General features: G+C 23.9%; 1 protein-coding gene across 2 annotated transcripts in view; it reads right to left on the bottom strand.

Moving 5' to 3' along the window:
- Window positions 1–309: 309 nt before the first annotated feature.
- The window catches only part of LOC126907935 (dipeptidase 1-like), a 69,950-nt gene continuing 59,422 nt past the window's right edge, over window positions 310–10,837 (bottom strand). The window contains exons 5-13 of one of the 2 annotated variants that reach the window (XM_050689648.1): window positions 9,480–9,636; window positions 7,751–7,883; window positions 7,519–7,669; window positions 4,523–4,589; window positions 3,368–3,544; window positions 3,205–3,289; window positions 3,060–3,135; window positions 1,659–1,797; window positions 316–1,557 (exon numbers count right to left, since the gene is read on the bottom strand). In XM_050689648.1, coding sequence (XP_050545605.1) covers window positions 1,447–1,557; window positions 1,659–1,797; window positions 3,060–3,135; window positions 3,205–3,289; window positions 3,368–3,544; window positions 4,523–4,589; window positions 7,519–7,669; window positions 7,751–7,883; window positions 9,480–9,636 — 1,096 coding nt within the window. In that variant the 3' untranslated portion in view covers window positions 316–1,446. Of the gene's footprint in view, window positions 1,558–1,658; window positions 1,798–3,059; window positions 3,136–3,204; window positions 3,290–3,367; window positions 3,545–4,522; window positions 4,590–7,518; window positions 7,670–7,750; window positions 7,884–9,479; window positions 9,637–10,837 lie in introns of both variants that reach the window. The other variant, XM_050689649.1, reaches the window with a different exon arrangement.

Here is a 10,837-nt window from a genome sequence, read left to right as displayed (position 1 = left end):
TATTTAGAAACCTTTTTGTATACATATAAATAAAAATATAACATAAATACATATAGGAGTGCACTAATCGAAAAAACATCAATTCACTAATATATCATATATTTAATTTTTTAAACTCTAATTTTACCTAATCAATACAAATTTCTTAATAATATATCAGTAATTAGATATATTTTTCGATTTTATTTCTATAACATCATAAACTTTCAAAATCTAATGAACACTTTTTAACAATAAGTTTTAGCAATATGCAATATAAATAAATAAATGTATAATATTATTGCTAAAACTCAAGTATCATTTATTGTTTGGATATTATATTTTATATGATCTTAAAATAAAACGTTACTAAGTGAAGTAAAAACAACAATTATATACAATTCAATTAAATAATCATTTAAATGTTTTAGTTAACTAAATTGATTGTACCATTACAAAATAAATTCATATTAACTGTAAACAAAAAAACTAGGTTGTTAAAAACACGATTAAAAAAAAAAATATCTGTTTAAAACATAAGTAAACAAACTAAAACTGTTAAATTGTCTCATAAGACTAATGAGAATTTGAAATTATTGGTATTAAAAACATAAGAACCCCGAAAAAAATGTTTTTTAAACTTTTCAATAAATTTTAACAATATATATTTAGTTCATAAGCTCTTTAAAAAACGAAAGTAGAAGTTTTAATTTGATTGGAACTATACAAAAGACAAATAATTATGCTACACTTTTATTAAAAAGTTTACCAATATTAAACAAAATTATCTATTTCGTATTATAATTTTGTGACATATAATTGAACATGTTTAATATTTTGTTAATATATAAATTTTTTTTGAAGATATTTATTTAATATATTTTTTAATTTTTATAAATAATGATCACTGAAATGTAACCAACAAATAGCTATAGAATTCACGATGGAAAACCATAATTATACTCATGGTATTTTCTATACACTCCATAAAAAACTGTTTCTGCATCTGTATTTCTTAAATTGTTATAGAAATAAAATTAATCAGAAATTACTCTGTGAAATCCATTAAAAAACATTTTGGAAAGTGGGTTTAATATAAATATGCATAATTTAGACCCCAACAAATTACCTTAATAATTAAATTAAGTTTTTAATTAAAAATTAAATTTTTCAACATTTTATAAAACTATTATTATTACAATTAATTTTTCCTAAATTGTATTTTAACTATGAAATTGTACAATGTTTAACATTTAATAATTCAAATTTAGATCTGACTTTGTGAACACACCAATGTAAATATACTAATATAATATCAAGTTCTATTTTGTTTTTGGAAATATGTAATAATGTGGTGATGTTAAACTTCTATAGTTTTTTTAGTAGTTTAACACAATTTAAATCAATAGTATATGCCAAGTTTGTATAAAAACTCTACATATTCAATGTTAAACAATAAGTAAAACGCTAAGTCGTATTATAACCATCTGTACAATTTGGTAAAAGTGGTTCTTTGTTCAATGGAAGTAGTATGTCTTCCATCGGCTTCATGCCGTCTTCTTTCCATTCATCTCTTACCTAAATAGAAAATAATTTTAGACATTATTGATATAGAAAATAATCAATAATTCTAATGTGGCAAATTATTAAAATGAAATTAATTTACTAAACGTATTTACTTTTTCAACTTTTGAAAATACTCTTAACAAGTTGTTTCCAGCCAATTTCTTTACTTGGTCTTCAGTCCATGAATGATTGGCCATTAATGATGCTAACAGTAACGGGTAATGTGATACATCCTCAAGTCCTTGTGTAGTGCTTTAATATATTATAAATTTAAGTTTTAGCAACATTATTAAAATTTGTATATTTTTGAAGTTAAAAAAATGTTTTTGTTTAATGATAATTAATGTAAAATATATTTTATAACATATTTGATTTATTGTTAAACACTAGATTCTTCTAAAATAATAATATTTTTTTTGCTTTGTATAGTAGTATTTATTTCTTGATTCATGAGTGGTTCAATACTTTTTGGCCCATTCCATGATTCTATATACAACTTTTTTTTTTTAATATTAACATACATATTTTACTAGCTTTATTGCTGTAAAATTAGATAATTAAAATAACGACAAGTAGATAATAACCTTTGAACCGGTATTTCAGAAGTTATTAGCGTTTTTATACCTGGATGGAAATAGAAGTGTAAATAAGTTATTAATTATTATAAAAATTATATAACTCGCCCCACATCTTTATTCTATACTTATATTAAGTGATGATAAATAACGGAATACTTATTCAAAAATAATCATCGACCAGCTGTGGTGGTCTTCATTGGACATGAGGAATCCATGCATGTGTCTAGTATGTTATACAAGTTGACTATTAATTATATTTAAATTCATTAATTATAATTCTTCAATTCATCCTAGGTTGGAGTTTTTCCATTTCATCGCCGTATTTTTATGGAGATGAATTTGTTTATATCGTTGTATATTATATGGTTTAATAGTTCTACGTTTGAATTTCTGCTATTTTGGTATATTTATCAGCAGTTTTATTGTATTTAATCCCATTGTGTCAGTAAATACAAAGAAGTAGTGTTTGTTTTTAATATGGACTTCATTAATATAAAAATATTTATTAACTTATAAATCGAGAATTAATACTACTAAACGAAGCAAAAAAACGTATTCTCGAAATAATTATTAATTTAGAAGAAATCTAGTGTTAACGATGAATCAATCATTGTATATTGTACTAGTATTTTTCTTGAAAAACAAATGGAAATAAATGAAAATTTTCGATACTCAATATATTTAAAAAAATATGTACTTTTATCATATGTTTTTTGTACAGAGGAAACGTATTTTAATTAAATGTTCTAACAAATATTTTCAAGCATTACTATAATATATTTTAGATGTTGTGTGTGATACATATTCTTGATAAAAAAGTAATATTCATTTTTTTTATAAAAGCCTTGAAACAAATGAATTATTTTTTTAGTTTAAATATAGTTATTATATCTATATCAATTGGCAGAAAATTATTTATAATTGTAATTAACTTACTGATTTATTCCATCATAACCAGCACCTAATCCAACATGATCTTCTCCAGCCACATTTTTAATGTGATTTATATGAGCTTAAATATAAGAATGAATTTTAATTTTATAAGTTCTCATATAATAAATTGAAAATTAAATAAAAATACCAATAACTTGTTCCATCGTCGATGTAGAGTTACAGCTGATGAAGTATGAGTAGAAACTTACCATGACAATGCCGTCATTTAAGGCCTGTAAAATAAATTGTATTGATATTTCTTAAATTACTGTACAGTTTTTTTGTTAATTAAATATTATATCAATACACACCACTAATTTGAGCACGTGATCAGGAACATTTCTTAAAGAAGTGCATAATGCATATGCACAAGAATGTGAAAAGATCACAGGTGCTAGAGTATGATTAAGTGCATCTTCCATTGTTCTAACAGAAGTATGACTGAGATCGACCATCATTCCTAATCGATTAAGTTCTCTTAAAACTAACTAAAAAATAAAAATGATAAATTTTACCTTCTTCTATTTTCCAAACTTAACATTCTACAGAGGATGATGGCCCTCTCTCACATGTTAAAAAGCCAAAAATAGTTCTTGGCTAAGCCAATGATGGATGGAACGGGTATTACGGCCGGCTTGCACCAGCGATCAGACACTACCCATGAGAAAATCACAATAAAACTAGACTAGGCCGACCAGTCTCTTAAGCTTATTTAGAAAATAAAAATAAATATTTTTAAGTTGCAGAATAAAACTGGTTTGCAAAGATTTTTTCTTTTATCCTTTTGTAAACCTTGATTTTCATATCATTAAATACTTAATTAAGAGATAATAAATCAATTTAATCTTAATTATATAATAAAGTAATTTTTTTTAATATATATTATGGATAAATTCAATTGAGTAAATGTAAAAAATACTTTAAAAAAATTAAAAAAAACTGCTTAAAATCCTTTTGTAATAACGTAAAAAACATTGCGGATTTTTCCTACTATACAATACTGTCATTCATCATTAAGTTTGTTATATTGATATGTCAAGATATGGGACACATATGACACAATGATGTTATAATGATGTGAGAATAATATAAATGGCGTGCTGCATTGTGCATTGCGGTCCCGATAACATCAGTTATATACCTAAAGGATTGCGGTATCATGAAAAAGTCTCAAAATGTTTTAAGGTCAGAGATTTTATAATTAAACTTTTATTATTTAAAATTGTTCAATTAAAAAAATTGTTAATTAATAATATTTTTATATGATTTACACTTGTTTGAAGTATTTTATGAATACATGTCGAGTAATTAGTATAAAACGCAATCGAAGACAATATTCATTTACATATTTATATTTATTTTTAGTTCAACAACATACAGTCTAATAATTAAGTTTGTACAGAATTAAATTCGATAAGCTTATTATTTCATAAATTATTAGTTATTTAATTTTAAAATAAACTTACCAGTCCAAACGGAGATAGCCCATGATGTTTATTTTCCGGTGATTCTAAGCCGGAACAACATCCCGCCCTAAAACATAAGGTTTTTTATCAATTATAACGTCGTATTTTATACGTGTTGATGATTTTTTATGGCAAAAGACTTTTGTTATTTACATTACTAAATACTGTAGTGTATAGTGAACTGTGAGTTGTCGATATTTTTATTGAAAATATTATTCACTATTAATATATTTAAATTAAAAATAATTATTGTTTGTCTATTTAAAAATATTTATGTACTCCATCCCAAAAGCAAATTTCGATTTCAATTGCAAATTTTAGTAAATGTATAACACGTACTTTTTTCTACTTGGTCATAATAATATAGTTAATAAAGTTTTAAATCAATATATAGAATACTGCCTCAATGTAAATTCAATTTAATCGTTGAAACCACTTGTATTTACTTTGCTGAAAAAACACTTAACAGGCATGAGGCAATAACAAAATGTAATTAATTTAACAATTTTTCTCTTTGTTAACGCCTGTTCAAAACTTTTCGTACTTTTTCTAACAAACACTCGCAATTGATACACAGACTAGTCCTGTATGTTCTCATAACTTTAATAACTTTTGATTCAGTTTAGATTTTACGTTACTTTTGTTTTTAATGATTGTCAAACGTAGAGTTATGAGAAAAATTTATAAAAATTATGTTATTTTAATTTATCGAAGAAAAAATATATATTTTTTAATTTACGAAAAATGTGAAAAAATTCAAAGAAGTTATTAGACTTTTCAGACATATTGGACCACCGTGTATTGTTCACCGTAATACTAGAAGAAACTATGTTCACTGTTATTGCACCCAATGTTGTTTGGATGGTTAATGCTAAATATCAATCATTATTTCATGACAATTGAAATACACCGTATTATTTATTATGAATTTTTTTCCTTAAATGATCTTAAAGAAAGCTGAAAAAACATATTAAATAAAACACACATTTTAAATTTAATTCAACTTAGAAAGCATTATTGGATAGTTCATCTTTTCCCTCTAGTGGATCTTAGATTTATAGGAGTGGTGTATTAAAATAAAACATAATCTTCGGATTGAAGAAATACAATTGTCGTGTAACAACAAACAATTTAATATTACATGATATTGTTTATTGTGAATACATTGGAGTACAATTTTTTTCTTTAAGCCATTTGTAACTTGAGCAGTTTGTCTACTGAAAGTACACATTTCATGTGGACATTTTTCTAGAAATATAGTACAAACAAATGTCAGTCTTGTTAACGTTTATGAAAAACATTCGCGTATTAAATATTAGTTTGGTTCTTTTATTAATGGATCATAATGAAATATTAAAAGACGTATATTTCGCTGTGGTACATTATTATTTGTTGAACGAAATCGTGTTTGTAGTTACTATACTTACATTTTCATTGTAATTTTTAAGAATTCAGAAACAGTATGAATCTCCTGAGGAACAATATTATTATTAAATATCTAGCGCTGTTGAATAATATATGAATACTGAGCTAAAAGTCAATTCATTTTTAAGTATCAAAAAACAATTTTATAGATTTAGAGTGGCCTTAGGCAATTGTGGTTTTCTAGTAATAAATGTTTTCAAGGTCGAAATAGAATTAAATTTAAATTAATAATCTAAAATGGATCACTATTATTATTTTTATTTCATTAACAATAATTGAGAACAATTTAAAATAGCTTTTATTTTGATTTATTCAAGATATTTGAACTTTTTTTTAATTGGGATAAATAATTCGTAAATTATACCTTTACAATACAATAAGCTTTGAAGTAATCAGCAATATTTTTAATATTTTCATGTGATCTCAGAAGGAGGCTTTGATTACCCTGTAATTTATTGACCACAGAAAAATGTTAAAGATGCAGTGAATTAATATTTTTAAAAATAGTTCATAAAAAATGGTTCATTCAGTTGAACCATACAATATAATTTACTTTTATTAATTAAATTATATTTATATCAACAGAATAAGAAAGTATTCAATTAAACTTGAATATTAATTTTATTTTGTCAGTTTTTATTGTTACATGTACCTATAACAATAAAAAGTATATATATTTTTATATTGATCAAACTTTTATAAGTATTCGTTTTCCTCATTATAAAGAACTTTCGTTAAAAAATTAAAACAGAAGTCGATAACTTCTACAAGAAAATAAAATATTATTATATATTTTACTGGAAATTTTTCAACAGTAATACCTATAAAATATTGATTTACAATACTATATCAAAAATATTAAACATAAAAATTCTAAAAATTTTTTACTGATATTTCTAAAATGTGTCTTTTATTGATATATAATGAAGTAAGGGACATGGTTTTTATGTTTTAAATATTGCATGTTTAAAACACCAAAAATTTCAAAATTTACAATCTTATGGATCATTTTACACGTTTTGAACTGTTTTCATTATGATTTGACAGGTTTTATTTTTTTAAAACATGTTTTTAATAGCACTGAATAAGAGTTATAAAGATTTGACTAGAAAAAACTTACAAATTTCTCTAGTGTATTAAAAATTTTTATTCAAAATATCTTAATAAAAGTGTTTTTGGTAGAAATACAAAAACAGGATAGTGTTTTTAATTTTATTAACAAATACAAATTTTTTGAAATGAATGGATGGATTAATAGAAAATTAAGATTATTTGATACAAAACTAAAATATAAGTTGATGTGTTATTAATTTTAATAAATTATTATAAGAATTAAAGAAAATAATAAATATTTTACTTAAATGATTTCCTTTGTCAAATTTTTTTTAAATTAAATAATGAAGTGTCAAAAACTATGGTATGAATGTTAATCACACTTTTTTATCCCAAATTTTGTTGGAAACCTGGTTACATCTTTTTTATAACAAATTTTGAAAACACAGTCTAAGATTGATATTGTACTTCTTAAACACATGACTCTATTATATTATATTCATCAATCAAATTATTACCATGATGTATCACATGTATGCGTTAACGTCAGATATCTGGCACCAAGGCTGTGGAAAGTTCTAAGAACTGCTAAAGAGTTACCCAACGAGTGGCCACCTTCGACGCCAATAAGACTAGCGATTTTTTTAGCTTTATGTGCTTCTCGTATCCCTGAAAGAGTAAAAAAAAATATTTTTAATATTCTGAGATATAATAGTAAAAATATAATGTGGTTTACGATTTATGACGGACCTTTAACCGAAGTAACAAGCTGTAAATCGTTGGAATAGTTTTCAGCCAGCCTTCTAATGACGTCGATTTGTTCCATTGTGGTTTGGACAACATCCAGGTGCTGTCTTCCACAGGGCACGTAAGCCGACCAAAACTGTCAACAAAGTAAGCCATACATACATAAGACTATAACCAAAAAATAAATCTCTTTAGTCTATACTTATATCCAGTTTTGGATAAAAGTTGTTGAAAAACTTAAATAGTTTATGTACTTTTTTTTTTAAATTATTTGATAAACTCAGATAGAATTTTACAAATAAATATTTTCAGATAAAAAATTTGAACAATTGATCCCTCTTGTGTAAGTGTTTTCCAGAAAAATACTTTAATAAACAAAATAGATTTTTACTTGAAAATAATATATCCCTAAGAAAATATATTCTCAATTATGGAAGATTTATCATAATTTTCTAGTTGAGAGTATAGCTCTAAAATAAAATTACAAAAAACAAGTACTAAAAATTAATATTTTTGAGTCAACCAAACCGGTTGAAATAACAATTTTATACAAAAAAATTACATATTTTAATGACATTAAATCATTTAACTTGGAAATATACATTTTTTTTAATAAATGTATTATAGTTAAATAAATGTATTATAACATTATAAAGTATAAAAATTTTAAATATTATATTAAATAAATGATGAATTATTTTTTATAATATATTTTTGTTGCAGTTTAGATAGCTTGAACTTTGTTCTGAAAATACTTGTATTAGTAACTGGTATTTGATCTTCTATATCAATTGTTGACTTATCAATATTTATCTAATAGGAATAAAAGTGGACAAAAAAACGAGTTTTCAGTCCTGATGTATTTAAAGGTGATTTCACTTAAAATATAGTAGCCCGGGAACTAATTCAGACATGTGATATCTGCAAGCAAATTAAAAAAAAATATTTCCCAACTTTTGTATAAGAAACACGCAAACCCCATTATTTTTTCTGTGGTTGAAGATGTTGTATCAAAACACATTACAACGATACATTTACTTAAATACCATTTTTGATCATTTAAGCTACAAAAACTGCCGTATCCTAAATGTCATCAGTCGACGATGTCAACTTTTTCACGTTTAGTAATTTTTCATTACCACTTCTCGAGACAAATATTTTAAGGCTATTTACGTGTATCTATCTGTGAGATTTAATTGAGTATTCCATCTCAATGAACTGCTCGGTATCGTATAATAGCATTACAACTGCACACAAGTATACTGGACTTCACTGAGGGAGAGTTTCCTCAGTGAAGTCCAGTATACATGTATAATACTACTTATGGAATTTTTATTCATATTTTCTATTAGGCTACTACACACAATTAATTTTAAACAGAAAATATACTAAAATAAAAATTTTTTTTTTTCATAAAAGCAACTCAACTACATTTTTATATATTTGTTATAAATCTCTAATGTGTATATATTTTTCGATATACTATATTTTTCTTATTATATACTTATTTATATACTATATCTATATTTTTTTTATAAGATATATATTTATCCTATAGAAGACGACAACTTCTAAAGAGAAAAAGAAAAAATTTAATTTTTTTTACGGAACTACCCTATACGTCCTAACAATATTGACTAACTGACGAGTAGTTAATACTATTATAATGCTTTAATAGTTAAATTATGTCTACATAATTTCATTTTTAATATATTTTACTATATATAATTACTTGAGCACCAACTAATCCTTTTTTAAGTCGAGGAATATCAGTTTGTGACCAATTGCTTCTTGACCATGGTTCTACCGTTTTGAGATCAGTTGAAAAATTGAAATACATCAATTGATTGTGAACAAATTTTCTAATATTCCATGGTAAGTCATTATGTCTAGAAAAAATTAAGTAATGTTATTTATAGCAGCTTAGTTAAAACATTTCATTAAATTTAATAATTTAAAATTGGCTATTTTAATATTAAAAACAGGTTAGTATGAAACTATTCTCTAATTTAAAAAGACCATAATAAATATACTATTAAATATTTCAAAAATAACTTTTAATTTATTTTAAGCAAATTATTTAAGTTTTTTAAAAAAGAAATCTACGACCTCTACAATGAGAAAATGTCAGTTCAGCAGATCATAATTTTAACTAATGATAAAAATATACAAAGCTGAGGTTTTATAAAGGTTTAAAAAACTTTTTTTCTCTATTTTTAATTCTTATTTAAATTAAATTATGCCTGAAAATACCTTTTCTTAATTACATAAGGTGATGTTAAAATTAAAGTACAATTTTGTTGCATAATTCAGTTTCTCAGACTTAATAAAAATTGACTAATAAAGAAAATACTGTTAGATGAATTATAAATACCTTAACAAAATTGGCAATTGGATAAAATATTATTAATATTTTTAATTGAATCTCAAATAAGTATTTGCTAATTTAAACATTTTTGTATCAAAGATAACTTTATAATTTACTTAGTATAGCTTTAAAACCCACTTATAGGTAATAAGTGAGACAATAAGTGAATACTTTGTCAAGTTATTAAGTAAAATATAATTTCATTGTTTTCTATTGTTAGATAAACATTATTACATCTAAAGTAAAGCTATTCTAAAAAAATTGATATAAATTTTCATTTTAATTTTAAAATAATAGTTCTGATAGGTCGGGTTGGGTTATACTCATTGAGTTATACTCATTTTAATACATAGAATTGGTATTAAACGTAGGTTCTGTATACGTAAATCAGTACGAGCTGTACCCAGAGTTGTTAAAAACATATAAAAAACAAAAACAAACAACCTGTATAAAACACAAGTTAACAAATTAAAACGTTCCTATAAGACCAATGTAAATTTTAAAACGTAACAGCCCTAGCTGTATTTAGCCTCATTACACACCTATTCTATTATTGAAATGCGTATTTTTCGATGAGTAAAATGATTATCAATCCATAAAATTTTTTTTTAAGAATAGAGTTCAAAAAATTTTATTTCAAAAAAGTGAAAAACAATATTTAATTTAGTTTCAATGCGAAGCTGAGAAGGTATTAATTTTACAATTGTTTTTTTTTTTTTTTT

The sequence above is a fragment of the Daktulosphaira vitifoliae genome, unplaced genomic scaffold, assembly GCF_025091365.1.
Source record: "Daktulosphaira vitifoliae isolate Bord-2020 unplaced genomic scaffold, ASM2509136v1 Scaffold_5, whole genome shotgun sequence".
Lineage (NCBI taxonomy): Eukaryota > Metazoa > Arthropoda > Insecta > Hemiptera > Phylloxeridae > Daktulosphaira > Daktulosphaira vitifoliae.
The sequence above is the reverse complement of the archived record's forward strand: the minus strand, read 5'-3'. Positions and strand labels throughout refer to the sequence as shown.